Source organism: Hemicordylus capensis, chromosome 12 (genome assembly GCF_027244095.1).
Source record: "Hemicordylus capensis ecotype Gifberg chromosome 12, rHemCap1.1.pri, whole genome shotgun sequence".
Classification (NCBI taxonomy): Eukaryota; Metazoa; Chordata; class Lepidosauria; order Squamata; family Cordylidae; genus Hemicordylus; species Hemicordylus capensis.
In genome coordinates, this window is record NC_069668.1 from 5,731,235 (window position 1) to 5,752,311 (window position 21,077).

The window sequence follows — 21,077 nt, forward strand, 5'->3', positions numbered from 1 at the left end:
TTCAACAACAGCAAGAGGGCCAAGGTTCCCCACCCCTGCTCTAGAGGAATACGACATCTGGGGAGTGTTGATTTGTTTATTTATTATTTATTCATCACATTTCTATACTGCCCAAAACTTGCGTCTGGTGATGTGGACTCCTCACACACCAGCAAATGCCAGCTGTGGCAGGCGGGGGAACAACAGCATGGGAAGGAACATGGGTGTGACCATAACTCCATGTGGGGAGGAGGGCTCATTCACATTTATTTATGTTAAGTGTGTATACCCCCTTAAATATAAATACTGTTAGGGTGGCTACTGATAAAAACAGGTTTTTTAAAAAACCCATAATAAAAATAATTAAGGAGCATATTTAAAAGGAGATGGGTCAACAGAACTGATTTAAGTCTGTGAAAATGAAAACTTCTTTGCCGGGAGCCCCAAAGACAAATTAATGGTTGCCAAGCAGGGATCTACAAATTTAGGCTTAGCTCACTAGCCAGCTGTTATTTGTGGTGGCCACCAATCCCCTTCCCTCAGATCCTTTTCTGGCACACAGGCAGAGGGCTTCGGAGAGAAGTGGGTCTTCTGTCCTTCACACCGGGAGATAGAGATGGTAAGAAACAGTGAGGGTCCTCTCCGACTGCTCAGAAAGGATCCGTGATGTTCTTTGCCTTCTCAAAAAATGCCAGTGGAAATGAGACCTCTGGAGAGGGCATCTGAGTGGGGCTGGATGTCCTGCTCGCCAGGGAACAGAAGAACAGCCCTGCTGGATCTGGCCAAAGGCCAATCCAGTCCAGCATCCTGTTCCCACAGTGGCCCAACAGAGGCATCTGAGAAGCCCACAGGCCAGAGGTGAGGGCATGCCCTCTCTCTTGCTGTTGCTCCCTTGCAACTGGTAGTTAAAGGCATCTTGCCACTTAGGCTAGAGGTGGCCTATAGCCACCAGACTAGTGAAGGCTGAGGGCACTCACCACTGGCCAGCTTGCCAGATGTCTGATGTCAGGCAAATCTCCCAGGGAACCAGATCCCATAAGTATGGTGCCACAGCCACAGCCAAAAGGACTCTCTCCCTAGTTCTCATCTGCCTAAGGCACACTCGAGAAGTCTCTCTCATGAGGCACAGGCAGGCATGTGTGGGAGATAGTGGTCCTTGAAATACCCAGGTCCCCATTCATATAGCACTTTAAAGGTAACCAGCAGCACTATGAACCATGCACTTGCTGCTACAAACCAGAGGCAACGACTATGAATGTGTGAAACAGTCCAAAGAGCAAGGCAGACAAAGATATCTTATTGAGAGGTGACTGTAACACACACACACACACACACACACACACACACACACACACACACACACGTACGTACATGGTGAAAGGGCATTGTAGGCATCTGCTTACGCTCGAGAGCCTAATTCCAAGGAAATCTAGTGTCATTAGGACTGCAGTCTTTGAGGATAAGCATTATGTTTCCATGCATCTGGGATAAGTGAGCTTTCCTCTTTGCCAGCTGTAATGAGGCATACAGATACACACATATCCCCGGCGTGCAGCTGAAAGTTGCCGTTTGTCAGCAAATAACATTAGCCACCTGATCCAATTGATTCCTCATCAGGGCAGTGAAGAAGCCAGGGTCATGAACCTGAAAGTATTTCACAGCACTAATGCAATCCTGAAGCAGTGAGATGTGTAACTGAATTGATGTACTCCATCATGGTTCTCATGGTTCACAAATTATGTTCCTGGATGCCAGGTGTTTACCTTTGCAGGTTAATACCTGGACCTCAATGCCTTAGATTTGTCGAAAGGGATCCAAAAAAAGAGCAGACACTGCCAGCGGTACTTTTGGAAAAGAAATGGAAAGGAAGCCCAGGAGCACCAAGTTTACGTATGTACAAAGAATACTTGATCATTCATCGTTCTATGCAGTTGCTTGCATTCTACATTTCTACTGCTAGTGCCACATAGTGAATTATGGCCTCTTAGAGGCATCTAGGAAAGGTGGAAGTGAAGAAATCCTCTCTGGGAGCATCAGCTTCAGAGCTGCCCATTAGCAACATTTCACAGTGATTTCCTTATTTTCAGGTCCCCGGGGTAAAATAGTAAATTACGAGTTGAGCTCACCAAGTCACACTTGGCTCCAAAATCACATTTTCCTATCTCAGTGTTCACGTCCCACAGGTGGGCTGAGGAAATCTGGTCACAGTGAAAGTAGTCATTTTTGGCTCTGAATAGCGTTTTCCTGTTTTTCCAGAGCCAAACCCTGGCCCTGAGTGTACCATAGCGTGGTGCTGGACCCTGACAACTCTCTCTTTATTTTTGCTGGAACAGCCAAATTCTGGAGAATATGGAGATCCCCCCACAACCCCCAAATAATACAAGAATTAAGTGCAAAGGTTCTGAGTTTCCAAAAATCCTCCTCTACTTCCAGAAACATAGCTGGCATAAGAACCCAAAAGGCGTCATTTTTCTTATAATTAAATCCATTTAAAAGAAAACATTTAAAATTAAAGACGAGGGAAGCTGGAGGTTTAAAATATACACAAACTAGTAAGAATGTGTGTGAAGCACTCACGCCAATCCCTCACATGTGACGCTCAAAGGCTTTAATAGGATTATTGGTGGGAAATTTGAAGACAAAATTCCTTAGGAACAGCCTCATTTCCTACATCCCTTTATGACGATGACAACAACGACGATGACAACAACAACAACAACATCAATACCACCACCACCACCAACAACAACAACACCAAGTCAAGAGTAAGTATCCTCTGGTCATGATGTTCAAATGACAAACAAGGAATGAAAGTTAAGTCTTACAGTGGGGCTTATTCCTTAAAAACAGTCTCCTCTGTAACCGGAAATCCCAGATGTTTTTGTCCACAATGCCCACCACTCCCAGTTGCAACGTCCTTGCAGTTCAAGTTCCCCCTGTTACAGGGAACACTGCTTAAGAAGCATGTTTAGGATTGCTGCTAAAGACACAGGAAGAGGCTGTTTCGCAATGAAGTATGAGGCTGGGACCTAGCTTGGAGTAGCCCAGTTCCCATAAATAGCGGGAACCTTGTCTTATCAAAAGAGCAAAACTTCACACTGATTAAGAAAGGGTCAAACATGGGTCAAAGTGAACTGGCAGTTGCTCAGTAAAACCCAATAACCCCCTGGATGTTCTCTGCCAATTTCCCCAGCAACGTTAAGTCCTTCCTCTTCTTCAGGGCTTCCAATATCTTCCTATGGCTTGCTCTCAATCCCAGGAAAGACTGGACTATTGGAGTTGCAAGGGGAAGAAACTCATGAGAATCTGTTTCGGCTCCAAACACTGCTTGCTTTCACTGTTATGTTGACACAACACCTTTACTAAGAGCTCCTCAACTGAATGTGCAGAGGGCCTTCGCAGCTGAAGGTCCCAGTTGATCAGGACCATCGCCCTGTGTCAGGGAAGCCCCTGTGGGCTGTCCCAAGGCTCCTGGGAGCTTCCCCTCACCCAACGCGTGGGATGGCAATCCCTCCCGGGTGTGCGGCTGCCAATTCTGCTACCTTTCCAGTCAGGGGAGGATCCAATTGGCCCAGCAGGGTGTTCGGAAGACACTGCTCGAATGCGGCATGATATCGAGAGGCTTGGGGCGCCTCTTGCGGGATCTCGGGCCAGAATCTTGTGAGAGGGTGGGGCTCTCACGAGAGCTGCCCCACATGCCTGGGGCTATATAAACCAAGACTGGCTGATGATCAGAGGCCAGTTCAGGAGGAGGGTTGCCAGGGGAAGGAACCCTGTGACTCCTATGGACCTGGAGGCAGCAGTTAGTAACAGAAGCTTGTGAAGGCAACAAGCTGCAACCCAAGCAAAGCAACACTCCCCAAAGGCCATAACTCTGAGGTGGTCCTAGTGCCCCAGTTGGCTGAGAAAGGCAGGGACTGACACCCACCATGGAACGCTGGGACAATACAAATACACTATGCAGTAGCTGCAGTGAAAGGGGCTCTGGGCTGCTGGTTCTGGAGACAAATCCCCCTAATTCTAACCCTAACCCTAACTAACTAATTCTAACTAACTAACTAACCCTAACTAACTAACTAGCTAACTAACCCTAACCCTAACTCGCAGTGGTTCCAGCTAGCTGACATGCGGAAGTAGCACCACCATCCTTACATGTCCCTCTCAGGGCTTAGTGTCGGGTCACGAACCAGGTCAACTTGAGCCAGGTCACGACACTGCCGCTAGAAGTCATCTCCAAATGCCCTAAGACTGCTCACAGCATGGATTTTCAAATGAAAAAAGCATACACATTTTCATTATTAACTCTGCTTAGCTGGTTTGCACACACTGTGCATGCATCCAGGACGTAGTGGAGAGGTTCCCAAGACTCGTTAAACCCACTGAATACGACCCCTTTCCAAGTGAGAACAAATGATATTGCCAGAAGCAGCTCTGAATGGCTCTCAAGAGACTACAACGCTCTGGGAATGAAAGGGAAGGAGTTAAGGGCACAAGTGCTGTTTTTGTCTGGTTGAAGGTAAAGGCACAGGAAGAGAAAGCAAACATCTGGCTAGAAGGATGGTGTCACTGGGAAAGGGTTGGATTCTTGGCCTACGCTGGCAACATGAAGGATTCCTTGCAAGAGATGGGTTGCACCTCACAAAAACAGGGAAGAACGTGTTTGGCTGGAGCCTCACAAACCCATCAAGAGGGCTTTAAAGTGCATGGCAGGGGGAAGAGACAAAAGCCCAGAGCCAAATATAAATCTTAAGAAGATTGACAAATATAGCATATTCACTTTAAATACTAGGAGCTGCATTTTAAACAGCAGCACAGATAAAATGGAACAGGTACAGAGAAGGACAACAAAGACGGTGAGGGGTCTAGAAACTGCCACGAGACATCGGTATGTGGCGTTACAGTTGCTAGATGATCTAGATTCTTGACCAAAGGAATATAAAAACTTGACTAGGCTCTTCAATGTATACTTTATAAGCAGAAGTCATTGTTGTTTGGGATGCAGTCAATCAGGAGCACTGGGAAATTAGTCCCTCCCAGCATCGTCTTAAAGCATTATGGGAGACTACACTTCCTAGCACTCCATGGATTCCTTCCAAAATGGCGCTGGGGTTTAAAAGGCTCTGTTTCCCTTAAAGAAGCCTCACCAACACCAGGAAAAGCGCAGAACCACAGGGGCGGGAAATGTTTGTTTGCATGTGGTGCCAAAGGCAGTGTGTGGAGTATTTGGCTTTATTATTATTATTATTATTTTTACATTTATATCCCTCTCTTCCTCCAAGGAGCCCAGAGCGGTGTACTACATACTTGAGCTTCTCTTTCACAACAACCCTGTGAAGTAGGTTAGGCTGAGAAAGAAATGACTGGCCCAGAGCCACCCAGCTAGTTTCATGGCTGAATGGGGATTTGAACTCGGCTCTCCCCAGTCAGTCAGTCAGTCGGATCTCCCCGGTCCTAGTCCAGCACTCTAACCACTACACCACACTGGCTAAGCTTCTCACAGGTCTAACAAACAATTAGCCAGAGAGCAACACTTAGGGTCAGTGGAAGCTGCCACTGGCTTCCGAGCCTTGGAATGAAGCGCTGGCGGGGGTGGGGTGGGGGGGAGAGAGAGAGAGAGAGAGAGAGAGAGAGAGAGAGAGAGAGAGAGAGAGAGACTGACAAATTTTAGGAGTGCCAGTATCTTACCTGAAGGTCCCTCACATTTGGAAATGGAATTCCTATCGTTATAACAGCACGGGCATTGTCATCAGAGAAATCCAAGCCTTCGCTGACTTTCCCTCTGCAGACAGCGATAAGAAGCGCACCGTCTGAAACAAAAAACATCACACAACTTAACACACTCTTTACTACCATTTGGGACAACAGCTCAAAAAGAACATGCCCACCTCAAGACAAAGCCTTCAGTGTTTACTTTCTCCATAGGATGAAGTTGAACTCCTGTCCATGAACACGTGTGGCACAATACGGGCAGGATCTTTTCCTGCCCTGCATACAGAAATGGCAGTTGCAGCCATCATGGACTATGATGGCTACTGCTCAGGGGCAGGAAAAGTGATAAACTTTACACTCTCCTTCCCCCTTCCAGTACTTGTTTCATTTAGCAAATTGGCTTAGGTCCTACATTGCGTAGAGGCCCTATTCTTCTCTGTTTTCTGTCACAGTCCAGCCAAGAGTCGTCTTTGAACAATACCCTCCAAGCACCATGTTCAAACATCAATAGTGAACCGAGGTGTCATGGACAGCTGCCCCCAAACTATGGAACTCTCTTTTCTTGGGGCCTGGCCAAAGCCTAAGTGCATTTTCTTTAGATCTTCATGCCAGTGTCAACATTCGTGGCCAGATTATATAATATAACAAGTAAAATATGCATATGTTCTTCTTTGTGGTGATGGGTTTTATTTAAACAGGTTATTTTTCCCCCATGTACCATTTTATGTTACACTTGCTTCAGGACGAAGTCTTCTGAGATGAACAGCCACAGCTTAGTCCAAAAAAGGGCTTATTTAAACACTCTAAATCAGTCCAAATCCATATTTTTGGTAGAGCAGTGAGAGCATCTCTTCAAACCTCTAAGAAGTTCTCAAGAAAAGCTTGAAATTTTGGGGGACTGATTCCCCACCACCACCACACTGCCCCCTGTGCAATTTCAGGATTTTCAAAATCTACTACTGTATTCACCCGTATAGAAGACAACCCTGAATTTAAGATGACCCCCATTTCTAACATCAAAGAACATGGTGGGGGGAGGACCTAGCCTTGTATTCAAGTAAATACAACAGCTATCTTTGTTACTGCCTGTGAGTAATCGGTCCACTCTTTTGGCTCATCTTACACATCTTCTTGAGGCAGAAGCAGGCGTTACAAACCAACAAAAGGCTGCCACTGAAAATTGCATCTGTGTGTCTAGTTTCCTCTCTTCCTTTGTAACTTTGCAGTGTATCTGTGCCCTAATCTTGGGCTGTTACACAGTCCCGTCCATCCTTCTCAGTAGCAGCCAATGATATGGATCGGTGAAAAGAAATACACAACACTGTGTTGTCAGGTCACAGAGGTAAGGCAGGTTTTACAGGCTTGGAAATCCTGCTCTTTACCCGATACAGGTGTGGAGAGCACAGAATTCTCAGAACTGGCATTTCAAGAGAGAGCAACACAGATACAGAGGATGTTTGATTTAAAAAAAAAAATACACAGGAAAAGTCATACTATACTAGCTGCTACTGAAGATGGTGGCAGAGGGCAGAAGTGATCTACTGTTTATTTCCAGCACCTCTGAATGTCTGCTCTGGCCTCAGAAGCCAAGTTTTCAAGCTTCTGCATTTTCACAAGGGTTGCTCACCTTTCCCTTTTTTACACTTTATGGCATCATAGTAGATTTGCAGCAGGTCATCAAAGTCAGCTTTGCCACCTCCTTTGGGTTCCACAATGACCGTCTTGATCGTCTCCAGCTTTTCCCACAAGCCAGTGTGCAACCAGCGATCTTTCAGTTTATCCAACATCTGAACCAACCAGAAAATACAGAACTGTAAATATTGATTCTCCTGCTTTTTCAAAACATCTTGGTTGTGTGCTCATGAGGATGTCCAGATCAAATAATGATACATTCATTCCAGATCTGTCACATATGCATTATAATTTCATTTTAAAAAATACGCTTATTTAAGCAACCTATTCGAAATTTGCAAGTTTATGATTTAGGGCTTTGTAGAAATCGAAGCATGCAGGAAACAGACTGAGCAATTATCACAGTGGATAAAATAAAGGCCTAGTGGTTATACAGAGCAATCCACAGCTAAAACATTTTACTAAAGGTTAGTTCATTCATCATGACAAACTTCAGTTAAAGCTTGGCTCTGTGCTCCAGACCCTTGTGCTCCCCCATCTTTTCCTATTTGAGCATGCTTCCCGATCTAGGTTAAAATAAACCCAGGTTGGTTGCAATTTCCAAACCAACCGATTCTTGGTTCAGTCGAACCTACTTGTCTGAAATAAACAATCTGTAATTAAGGTTTGAAGTAAGTTACTGATTGCAGTTTGTTTCAAGTAAGTAGGCTGGGCCAAGTAAGTAAGTAAGTAAGTAAAGTAGGAATGTGCAGGTGGATAGGGCCAGTTACTCTCCCCCTGCTAAATAAAGAGAATCACCACGTTAAAAAGTGCCTCCATGGTATAGTGGTTAGAGTGCTGGACTAGCACCGGGGAGACCCGAGTTCAAATCCCCATTCAGCCATGAGACTTGCTGGGTGACTCTGGGCCAGTCACTTCTCTCTCTCAGCCTAATCTACTTCACAGGGTTGTTATGAGGAGAAACCCAAGTATGTAGTACACCGCTCTGGGCTCCTTGGAGGAAGAGCGGGATATAAATATAAAAATAAAAATAATAATAAAAAGGTAGCAGTTTGTGGTGGGATGGGGAGAGAATCTCTTCAGTGCTTTAGGAAGTTCCATTTTGTGATCCGTGGGTGTGCATCCCATGTGTGGGGCTTCACAGAGGCCATGAAGAACTTAATATGTATTTTACTCATATTATGTAATCCTCTTTGGACCCATCAAACATCTAAACTGTATAAATAATAAATACAATTCTCTTTCATTCCCATTGCCTTTTGGCCTGTTCTGTAGTACACAAATCTACTTTCGATGCATACAATTCTTACCTCTCAACTGCCTTGAGATTGCTTTAATGAAAGGCAACATAAAAATCTAACAATAATCAATATGTGTGTGTTTTTTAAAGCAGTGTTAAATTGCAATAGCCATTCTGCCCTTTCTATTCATTCTCAAGCTTTGCCTGGTTTTACCTCCCTCCAGCTTCTTTTGCTGCAAACTCTCAAGAGTTTTTGCTTCAGGCTGTGTCAACCACTCCCTCTGGGACCTTTTGGGATCCCCAGACTGCTGCCTCAGAGAGCCTCCAGGATCCCCTCAGAGCCACAGGATCCCCTCTCTCTTAACCCAACTACCTCTTCAGCAACTTCAGATGGTTATTTAGTGCTCAACTTCATTTCCTCTAAATCCCAATATCGAATCTCAGCAACTCTGGCTGGCACGTGAAGCTAACGGTAAGAACGCTTTGTGCTTAATGCTTGCAAATTCATGGAAATTTTTAAGTCTCATGTGCTCAGAAGCAACCATTTGAATGAGGAGTGGCATCCATTTACAAATGCATAAGAGCATTATTTAGCATTTGCCAACACCACAGAAGAAAGAGAATTCCCGTTACAGACTAGCAAGGAAGGAGTAGGTTAACTAGTAGCAGAAGTGTGTGTGTGTGTGCGCGCGCGTGCACGTGCGCACAACTGGTACAGCCAGCCAGTGTGGTATAGTAGATAGAATGGAAATATCTGGATTTAAATTTATTATTTATTTGATTTTTAGACCGCCCTTACAAAATAGCTCAGGGCGGTTCACAAATACCATAAAACAGTTAAAATCAATCAATGATCGGGAATAAAAATTTTAAAATACATTAAAACAGCTAAAAATAAACAATTCAAAACCTTATAAAAACAGGTTGCTCACCTGTGACTGATGATCTGGTAGAGATCCGTCGACATCCATAAGAATGGGTTCTGCGCCTGCGCAGGAATCCCTGCGGTAGCCATGCCTCAGCTTGTCGAGGCGTCCAAGCCCCGCCCACACGCAGCGCATGCTATTTAAGAGCGGGGCTGGGCGCCATGTTCCTCAGTTCTTTCGACGACCGCCGAGGAGGGCGATCATCGCAGATGGACATCATGAGTGGAGACGAATAGATACGGTAAGTATAGTAAGCAGCACGCACACAGAGGAGCATCACTACTGCAGAGGGGAAGGATGGGAAGGTCTTATGGATGTCGATGGATCTCTACCAGATCATCAGTTACAGGTGAGCAACCTGTTTATCTGGATCAAGATCCGTCGACAGCCATAAGAATGGGTGTTTAGCAAGCTCCCCAAGGAGGGGGGTGCAGTAGTGCTATTGCAACACCCTTTTTAGGACACTTCTCCCAAAACTAGCCTCTGCAGCAGAGCGCACGTCTATGGCGTAATGCTTGACAAACGGGAGATTGGACGACCAGGTAGCTGCTTTGCATATGTCCAGGAAGCCAATCCCTGAGAGGTGTGCGGACGATGAAGCATAAGCCCTGGTAGAATGGGCTTTGATGGACTTCGGAGGTGCTTTATGCTGTATCTCATACGTGAGTACGATGAGGTTGACAAGCCATCTAGACAATCTTTGACGAGAAACTGGAGATCCCTTGGTAGCGCCCTGGTATGATACAAAGAGACGTGAAGAGGCTCTAAAGTCCCTCGTACGAGCCATATAGAATAGAAGGGCTCTACGAAAGTCCAGCAAATGCATGGACCTTTCCAGGGCCGATTGTGGGTTCCTAAAGAAGGGAGGTAGAATAATGTCCTGATTTAAGTGAAAATCGGAAAATAGTTTCGGCAGAAAAGCGGGATCCAGTCACATACGCACCTTGTCCTCATGAAATTGAGTGTACGGGGAGTCAACTCTCAATGCAGTGAGCTCACTCACCCGACATGCTGTCGTGATGGCAACCAGGAACGCGGTTTTCAAGGACAGCAATTTCAAAGACGTCAAGGCCAGAGGTTCGAAGGGTTTTTGCGTCAGCGAAGAAAGGACCAAAGACAGGCTCCAAGGTTCCACCGGCGGTCTTACTGGAGGATAGACATTGGAGAGGCCATTCAGGAAGGCTTTGCTGAGGTGGGGTGAGAAGAGAGTAACACCGTCGCAGCCCGGGTGAACGGATGATAGGGCGGCAAGGTGAAATTTGATAGAAACATTTGCCAAGCCCTGCGATTTAAGAGTGGACAAGCAGAGGAGTACTTGATGAACGGAGGCCCGTTTTGGCAGAAACCCATGGGATTTCGCATAAGCCTTAAATCGAAGCCATTTGCTGTGATAATTTTTCCTGGTTGACAATTTCCTTTGGTTCAACAATATATCATCTAAAAGTTTATTCGCCAAGCTGTCAGACGGAGAGTGAGAACGTCTGGGTGGAGTACGAGGCCATTGTCCTGCGAGAGGAGGTCCGCTTCTGGTGGGAAGCAATGGTAAAGATTTCCGGACAGTCTGCGTACTTGTGGAAACCATGGTTGTCTCGGCCACCATGGCGTCACGAGGATGCAGGGAGTTGGGTGTGCTAGGAGTCGAGCCACCACTCTGACAATTAAGGGTTGAGGTGGAAACATGTAGGGCATTTCTAGTGACCAGTCTATCTGAAAAGCATCCCCCAATGATAGTGGGTCGTGACCTGCTCTGGAACAGAAGCGAGCACACTTTTTGTTTGTTGAGGTCGCAAACAGGTCCACTGATGGACGAATCCACTGACAGAATAGCGGATTGATGTATCTTGGATTGATTTCCCATTCGTGGTGAGTGTCGTTCAGGAATATTCGACTGAGATTGTCCGCCAAGCTGTTCTCTAGGCCCTTGATGTGGGCTGCGAGAAGGTAAATTTTGTGGCGGATGCACCAGTGCCACATCTGGAGGGCTAGAGCGCACAAGCTCCGGGAGACCGTCCCGCCTGGGCGGTTTATGTATGCTTGCGCTGTCGTGTTGTCTAATTGTACTTGTACACAGCTGCCTTGCAACAGTGGTAGGAAGGACCGTAGAGCCAGAAAAACTGCCAGCAATTCTAGGAAGTTTATATGGAGTTGAGTTTGGTTGAGGGACCACTTGCCCTGCGTCTGCCGGCCTGCACAATGCGCTCCCCATCCTAGCAGGGAGGCATCCGTTGTTAGCCAGACTGTTGGGGAAGGAAGCGGGAAAGGTACTCCCTCCAGGAGGTTCCTGCGTTCCGTCCACCAGGAGAGAGATTGAAGTATGGGAGTAGGTATCAGTAGGTGTTTCTCTTGGTTGTGTCCTGCAGGGTGAAAAACTGAGAGGAACCAGAGCTGTAGCTTCCTCATTTTTAGACGGGCATAGTGAATCACCGCATTGCAGGAGGCCATAAGGCCCAATAAGCGTTGGATGGAGCGTGCCGTCTGGGTGGGGCGATCCCGAAAGAGTGTTACCATGTCCTTGATCAAGACGTACCTTTCTTCTGGTAAGTATGCTCTTTGGCGCATTGTGTCTAATACCGCTCCTATGTAGTTTGCCACCTGCATAGGTTCCAGGTGTGACTTTTTCCAATTGGTCGTGAAGGACCGACAGAACATAATGGATCTGCGAACGTAACTCGTCTGGATCCCTTGAGGTCAGGAGCCAGTCGTCCAGGTAAGGGTAGACCGTGATGCCATGTGTTCTCAGGTAGGCAATCACTGGCGCCATACATTTCGTAAAGACCCTTGGGGCGGAGGACAGGCCGAAGGGCAATACGTTGTATTGGTACACTTGGTGACCGACCGTGAAGCATAGGAATTTCCGATGTGGAGGCTGAATGTTCACATGGAAATAGGCATCCTTGAGATCCAGCATTGCCAACCACTGTTCCCCTTGGAGGAGCGGGAGGATTTGCTGCAACGCCATCATTCTGAACTTCCTGACATGAACAAACTTGTTTAGGTTGCGTAAGTCCATAATCGGACGGATGCCCCCGTCCCGTTTTGGAATTTGAAAATAACGGGAGTAGAATCCATCCTGTCTGTCCGTCCACCGTACTGGGGCGATTGCCCCCTTCTCCAGTAGTTCCCTGACCTCCTTCCGTAGTGTAGAGGGAGGAGGGATGAATGTTATTCCCCTGAACCGTGGAATCGACTTGAATTCGATGGCATATCCTGAAGATACGATCTGCAAGACCCAACGGTCTGATGTTATATGTTGCCATGCGGGGGCATGGCTTGCCAGCCTGATGGAGGGTTGAGTTGGCCAGGGGTCGTTGGAGGGACCCATCAGTTGAGATGTTATTGCCCCCGACGGCGGGGATGGGGAGGAGAATTGGTGGTGGACGGACCTGAGTTTCAAAGGCGCTTCTGAGTTTCTGGCCCTTTGGTACGTTGGGCCTGATTTGTTTTGAACTTGTTCTGGTAAGTGCGCTGGTGATAAGGCTGGTAGGACTTGCGGAAGTCTCTACGGTCTTGTTGTCTGAAAGAAGGGCGCTGCTTATTATACGTGGAGTGGTACTTGGACACGTACGTAGAAGTTGATGGTTGTGCGGTAAACGTTTTCGCGGTAAACTTAGATTTTTTAAGTTGTTCCATTGTGGCATCTGTGGTTTCGCTAAACAGGCCGGAGCCGTCAAAAGGAAGACCTTCTATCTTTTCTCTCATGTCCATTTGCAAGGTAGTAGACCGGAGCCAAGCATGCCTGCGAAGAGTGATAGCGGCCGTCATGGCTCTGGACTCACTCTCAGCTAGGTGTTTGGCAATACTGAGTTGTTGCCTAGTCAGATCGCCTGAGCGTTCCAGGACCTTTCGAAAGTTAACCTTGAACTCCTCCGGTGACAGGTTGTCAAGTTCAGTAAACAATCCTTCCCAAAGACTGTGAGTGTATTTGGCGGTGCACGCTGCGTAATTAGCAACTTTGATTGAGAGGCACGCAGTTGAATAGATTTTCCGGCCTAAGAGGTCTAATTTCCTTCCCTCTCTTTCAGGAGGAACAATATGCCGCTTCCCAGATTTTGACGTAGAGGCACAGTCAATTACGAGGGAATTGGGAGCCGGATGTTTTAGAAGGTACGTATTGTCTTTTTCCATTATACGATAAAGGCTCTCCAGCCTTTTAGAAGTAGGGGTGGAAGTATGGAGTACTTCCCAAGCACATTTAGCTGCCCTTGTGATTACAGGGAGCATCGGGAGGGCTACTGGGGCCATCGATTGTGACTTCAACATAAAATTATAGACGGGATCGTCTATTGTCGCCAGTTCGGAGCGTAGGTCGAGCCCTAGGGCGTCTGCCATGGTACGCACATGATGGTGGTACGCTTTCATTTCTTTGTTGGGTGAAACATACACTGTCGGTGCCACATCCGTGGGAGGTTCAATAATGGTCTCCTCTCCTTCGGGGTCCGATTCGAAATCAGACGAGCCATAATGTTCAGAAGGCGAGGCTGTTGGAGAGGTAGGTGCGGTCCCCTGAGAACGCACTGAAGGAGTGGAAGGTGAAGGCAAGGGTGCTGTCTGAGCCGCTACGGAATGGGTTACCGGTGGTTTCGTTTGCACGCAGGCATTGAAGGTGATAACTGTAGGTGTTTGCGTCGCTGAGTGTCTAGTTGCTGTGGAGGGAGTATTAGTAGACGCAGATATCGTGCGTACAGCCACTGTGGCGGGAAGGGACGTCAGTGGTTCCCATGGTAAAGAGGTTTGAGAACCAGTCAAGATTGCAGGGCCCAAACCAGGTATATGTGGTGGGGGGGTATGGGTGAACCCACAAGTGTGCCAAGGCAAAGGGCTTTGCAGCTGGGCCGCAGAGAGCGATGGTACTTCGTGGACAGGATGAGTCGAAGTTGAATGAGACTCCTCCTCCGATGCCGGAAAACCTCGAAACGTGGCTTGTGAAGGTGTGCTTGCTGTGGAGTCCAAGAGCGACAGGAGCGACTGAGTCGTAGTCGGATGTAGACCAATTTCAGCCTCTTGACTATCTCCGTCGATATCGAAGTTCGGGGGTGGAGATCGATATCGAGGGGTGACCTGCCTTGATGCAGTAATCAACGGCGTGTGTAGCGACAGCAGCGCGCTAGGTCCCAGAGGCGGTGGTGTTGAAGGTGGAGAGGAGGGAACCAGTGTCGGAGCAGGCGAGAGGGATCTTGCTCTCGAAGCTGAAACATTCGGTATCGACGGCCTCGGCGTCGATGGGCGAGTCGGCGTTGAAGATGGTCGATGTTGAGCAGTAGGGGGAGGCGTAGCATCTCCCGTTAGATCAATCAATCGTCGATGTTTTGCCGTAGATGTTGTCGCTGTTTCGTCGGCGTCGGGGTCACTGCTGGAGGTCGATGGAACTCGACGCTTACGGCTGTTCGGTGTCGAGGATGTCTTTGCAACCGAGGAGACTTTGCTCGTAGGCAATGGACGGTTCGATGTCGAAGGTCTGGACTTTTTCGAAGTCGAGGATATGGACTTTGAACGTGGAGATCCCAGATGCGTCGACGTCGAAGTTTTCGATCTCGAACGCGGTGTGGAAGCAGATTGAGCTCTCGATGTCGAGGGGTGAGGTGTGCCCGGTGTCGAGGGACTTAACACCTCATCATAGATTGCTGCTCTGAGGCAAAGCGCTCTATTTTTTCGCGTCTGCTTCGAAAAAGACAGACAAATTTTACAAGTTGAAACATTATGTTCTTCGCCCAGGCACATAAGGCATAATTCATGGAGGTCTTTGGAAGGGAGCTTCGCATCGCAACCCTTACACCTCTTAAAAGACTTTTTATTGTCCGCCATAGCGCGACAACAGGGAAGTCAAGTCAAGTCCACGTCAAGCCAGTCGTTTGTCGGTAGCCGTTCCTTGTCAACTTTAGAGGAGTCTGTCAGCCAGAAAAAGAGGGTCATACATGAAGTGATCAGTCCGAGAAAAAGAAATCGTCTCTGAAGAGAATACTGAGGTAACTTTCTGACGAAGAGGCAGCAGACCGAGGTCCACGCGCGAAGGCGGTCGGAGAAGAACTGAGGAACATGGCGCCCAGCCCCGCTCTTAAATAGCACGTGCTGCGTGTGGGCGGGGCTTGGACGCCTCGACAAGCTGAGGCATGGCTACCGCAGGGATTCCTGCACAGGCGCAGAACCCATTCTTATGGCAGTCGACGGATCTCGATCCAGATAAACCCGATACACTGAAAACCCTTTAAAACAATTTAAAAACCCTGGAAGGCCAGACCGAACAGGTAGGTCTTTAGGGCTCTCCTAAATGCCAATAAAGAATTCAAATTACGGAATCCCTGTTTATTATTTATCAAATTTGTATGCCGCCCCAAACTTCCGCTCTCGGCGGCTCACAACAACATAGCACACAAAAATAAAAGACCTTACAACAATTTAAAACCACAATTAAATTAAAAAACTTGAGTGGAAAGGGAAGTCTTCTAAGGATTTTTAAAATGTTTAATCCAGTACCTTAACTGGGCAGCCTTGTGTTGGTCACTCTCCCTCCCAGCCCTACCTCACAGGGTTGTTGTGAGAACAAAATGGGATGAGGATGATGATGAGGACGACGACAGCAGGATCAACAATATGCATGGTGTTTTGCAGAGAAGAAGAGGACAGGCCCCTATGAATGTTTACAAGTCTAAAAGTGCCTTGCCCCTGGAGATGAATGGGGAAGTGTGTCCCTGTCAGTTCTCCTGGACCCCTTGGCAGCTTTCAATACCACCAATCATGGCATCCTTCTGGGCTTCCTGAAAAGGATGGGTGTGGGAGGCACAGGATGTAGGTGGCTGACACTCATTCCTGGAAGGTTTCCCAAGTTGGTGCTCCGCAAGGTTCCATCTTGCCCCCATACTCTTGAACATCTAACCACTAAGTGACGTCCTCCAGGTACCTGGGCTGGGGTTGACACTTAGCTCTGTCTCATATTTTTAACTGACCCCAAGGAGGACGTACAATCCTTGAACTATTTATCTCTAAGCCGCCTCGAGATATGGGTTCATGGAGGTATACAAATGTGCTTTTAAAAAGCAAATAAATAAATAAATGTGCCAGCTGTGGAGTGTGTGGATGAGGGTGAAGAAAGGGAAACTTAATCCAAACAAGATGAAGGTGCAGTGCTCCAGACAGACAAAACCAAAACCTGAAAAGCTAATATTATTTCCAGTTTTGTGAATAACAGAGAAATGAAATGAGCATCCTCCATTTCTCGCCCCCCTTGAGACCTGCATTTGAAGCCACTGCTGGCCCCTTGATAGCTTTAGACTTCTAAGTGATGGTTGCCTTGGTAGCTTAGCCTTTGTGCCTGCCGCACGAACATACCCATGCAAACCTTTCAGGCTATCTGAAATATTCCTCACCAAGGTTGCCTATAATAAACTGACAATCACGGATGATAAGAAGTTATGGATTGGGGTGGGGCCCTGAAACAGTTCTTCATACATTGGGTCAAAACCTTACCAGTGGGCCACAAGAGCGGTGGGTTACTGGGAAATGACTGGAGGATGACATTTGCCAGCGGTCACTTCATACTTGGGTTTTTTCCTACTTGAACGTCAACCCTGGTGTTGGAAAATGTACCAACAATGCTTTATTTATATGGGTGCCCCATAACAAATTGTTCTCTGTGCCTCTTAAATATATCTCTTAAAATGCAAGTGGTGACCGAGAGGCTGAGTTTTCCTGGCCAATTATTATTTATTTTGATAAGGCTATCTGTGCAACATATTCACCATAAAGTCGTGTCTATGCAACTTTACTTTTTACTAACTGTTTGCCACTCAAACAGCTCAAATGGAGGAGGTAAATCCCACTAACGTCGGGGACTGAAGTCAGTTAGTAAAGTTGCATAGTTACAACTTTATGGTGAATATGTTGCACAGATAGCCTTATCAAAACCTAACCTAGTTAATGAATTAGCACGTCAGCTTTTTAGCAATTGCAGTATTCCATAATAGTATTCCATAATATTTTGCTAGTTCAAAATATTGCACTTCTGGCTACTAGGTATTGCTGGTGGAAACCAGTGTTTCCTGTAACAGAGATTCCCAGATGTTATTGACTACAACTCCCAGAATCCCCTGTCAAAGGCCACTGCAGCTGAGGATGTTGGGAGTTGTAGTAAACAACATCTAGGAATCCCTGTTAGAGGGAACACTGGTGGAAACTTGCAAAGCGTTTAGAGAATCTTTCTCAGATGATTTGCAAGTTTCCACCTGTAATAGCTAGTAGCCAGCAGTGCAATATTTTGAACCTAGCTCCTGCAGTATTACGGAATACTGCAATTGCTTTTAAAAAACACAAAAAACCCCACCTGATTACCACCAGCTTAAGGTGATGCGCTAATACACTGACTAGGTTAGGTTTTGCTAGTGTTATATTAGTTTCAAAGACGAAGGACAAACAATTGAGCATTTAATCTTTCTTCTTCTGAATAACTTTCACTTTCAGCAGAAGTTAAAACAAACAAAAGACAAAATAAATACTAAGGGGAGAATCCAGCCAGTTAAGTTTAAACCTTGCTGATTTCAATGGCTCAAACACACGTGCTTAAATCTCTCCCACTAAAATTAATGGGATGCAAGGAGAGCACAACTTCGGGAGGATCATGCCCTACAATTTCTGGGTCCCTCATTTCCATTTTATTCCATAAGATATTAACATGTAGCACTTCTGCTTATATGAAGAATCCATGAGAAAAGTTGAAAGGGGAAAAACCAACAGAGCCTTATGCTCTTGTTCTTTTGGCGAGTGCTATTGAAATGCCTCTAATAAATAAAGCTAAATAAAATATATCACTCTCATGCCTCATAGGAGATGCTACCTCAAGAGGAGGGTTATCCAGGAAAACAATAGCACTTGGGCCTGAAAAGGCAGAAGGAAAGTTGGGTAGAAGGTTAAAAGTCACAGAAAGAAGCCATTAACGTTCACAGCTAGTCACTTTCCCACCCAGGGGAATAATAGTTTTCAAAGTGTGAGGCGGTCTCTATATGTTTTATTAAACTCTTTGGAAATGGATTCTCAAAAGGTTCAAAAAATGGTTGAGAGAGAGAGAGAGAGAGAGAGAGAGAGAGAGAGAGAGGCAGGCTTCTCTCAAAGAGGATGGAAGGGAGGGAGGAATCTTATTTTACCTACATCCATGAGATGCTTCTGGATTTTTGAGACATGTTTCTATAATTTTAAAGGAGTCACAGATGCCACACCTTTGGGTCAGTCTACATGTAGCATGCCTTGACTTACAGAGAAAGCTGCCTTCTACCGAATCAGACCCTGGGTCCATCTAGCTCAGTATTGTCTACACAGACTGGCCGGGGCTTCTCCAAAGTTGCAGGCAGGAGTCTCTCTCAATCTTATCTTATCTCTCTCTCTTGCCAGGGAGGGAGCTTGGAACCTTCTGCATGCAAGCATGCAGGTACTCTTCCCAGATCGGCCCCATCCCCTTAGGGGAATATTTTACCGCACTCACATGTAGTCTCCCATTCAAATGCAAACCAGGGCTGACCCTGCTTAGCAAAGGCTTGCTACCAGAAGACCAGCTCTTCTCCTTGTGCAATTTGATGGCCCAAACACTTGTGTTTTACTCACAAATGATGGAGTACATCCTTCTCTTTCTTTAAGGAGATTGCCTTTGTGAGCTGGTGTCAACGGAAGTCTGATCTTAAGAGACTAGAAACAGACTGCAGGATAACATGCTGCAGTTAACACATCAGCACCAAACCTAGCTATGGCTAGTGTCATCAGAGCTCCCTCTTAATCGAGGTTTCAAACCCTGGCTTAAGTAGGAACCTGTTAGGCAGGAACCACAAAAGACTTGTGCCAAAATTTCCCTTAATCATGGTGAAGGTAGAAGGCAACTTATTCTGGAGGAAGGGACGGAACATGCATACCGTCTAGATATGTATGTATCAGGCGGTATAAAAACATGATAAATAAATAAATAAATACCTGCAAACTGGCTCCCCGTCTCCTAATCACCATTAATACATCAGGCCCATTACAGGTAACTACATGTGAGCACCTTCCAGGGGTCACTACCTGTGAGCGCTGTAAGATACTCCCCTTTATGGGGACGTAGCTCAGTGGCAGAGTAACTGCTGTGCCCACAGAAGGTCCCAGGTTCAAACCTTGGCAGCATCTCCAGGTCAGGCTGGGAAAGACTCCTGCCTGATGCCAGCTAGTGTAGACAATACTGAGCTGGATGGACCAATGGTCTGACTGTATAAGACAGCTTCCAATGTTCCTACGCTGGCACCAGCTCAGAGGCCTGACTGACTGGAAAACTTGCAAACTCCAAGGAACTTTCAGTCTAAATTACGGTGTGCTTCATCCACATCCCAACGCTATCAACGGTTGAAAGATTGTTCTATGAAAAATGCAGCTGAAAAACAGATCTCTGGGACAGCAAGCAATTAAACTGTTTCCAGACACCACAAAAAAATAATGATGATGATGATGACGACGCAGCCACAGCAATTCTGTATAATTTGGAAGTAAGAGAGCCTGGAAATAGGAGAGCCACCATTACACTTCTGCTTAATAAATACTACAGTATTGGCATCATCCTTAGTGCAAGAAGTCAGAGGCACTCGAGAGACTAACATTGATCTAAAAGCTTCCCTCTTCCCCCCCTACTGCCATTCAGAGCTCTTGTGTTTGTGACCAGAATTTTCTTTTTGAATAAGCACTGCTTCAAAATCAAAGTGTGTCTCCAGTGGGCTGGAAATGTGTTTGAAGGGTCAAACAGAAGTTCTACTCACAGTCAGCACAAAACTTCAGAAACGGAAGAAAAGACAGAGCGAACCCAGTGACCTAACATGAGAGCTTGGGAAGACCTAGCCTTGGGTGGAACTGGGAGTCTTAGGAGATTGGAAGGGGCTCCCATCCTCAGGATAGACTTGGGACGAGGAGCACACACAAACCCCGTCCCTACCGCAGCTTCCAGGCAAAGCAAAGTAGCATTGTTCCACTAAGAAATTACAGGCTACTTGAAACATTTTCTTCACTAAAAGGGTAAGGGTTTACTATAATCCTGCGTCTTCTCTAAGGATAAGCCACCCTTGTGTGACAAATGGAACCAATTTCTGCATGCAGAAAGTTTGAAAACAACTAACCTGTGCTTTCCCCCCCCCTTAAATGTATTGAGCTTTTCTTTGCATATTTCTATTTAGTTCTCCAAAGTACTTATTAAAAGACATCTTAAAGTATAAAAATCGAATGAATGAATAAATAAACAAAAAGCAAATATATAGAAATACACTTTTTACACACACACGGATATATAATTGTAACTATTATAAAGGAGAAGATAAAGAACAATGATATATATTGTTTGGAAAACTAGTACTTTGAAAACTATTCCAGCAGTTAAAGACTTTCCCCACATGTACGTCCATTGGTACACCTCCTTTCCTTCTCTTATAGTGAATTAATCTAATCAGAATTGCTATTGCTGTTTATTTGTTGTTGTTGTTTTAAGTGATATGATAGGAAATACATGTTGTATTGGGTTTAACTGAAATATTTCCCCAAAAGTTTGATTTAATTATGTAGGGGTGTGTGTGTGTGTGTGTGTGTGTGTGTGTGTGTGTGTG

General features: G+C 46.1%; 1 protein-coding gene across 7 annotated transcripts in view; it reads right to left on the bottom strand.

The window, feature by feature from the left end:
- The window catches only part of BRIP1 (BRCA1 interacting helicase 1), a 294,634-nt gene that overhangs the window by 166,476 nt on the left and 107,081 nt on the right, over positions 1–21,077 (bottom strand). For all 7 annotated transcript variants that reach the window (XM_053274533.1, XM_053274532.1, XM_053274536.1 and 4 more), the window contains 2 exons: positions 7,316–7,475; positions 5,665–5,786 (listed from right to left, as the gene is read on the bottom strand). In XM_053274533.1, coding sequence (XP_053130508.1) covers positions 5,665–5,786; positions 7,316–7,475 — 282 coding nt within the window. The remainder of the gene's footprint in view (positions 1–5,664; positions 5,787–7,315; positions 7,476–21,077) is intronic.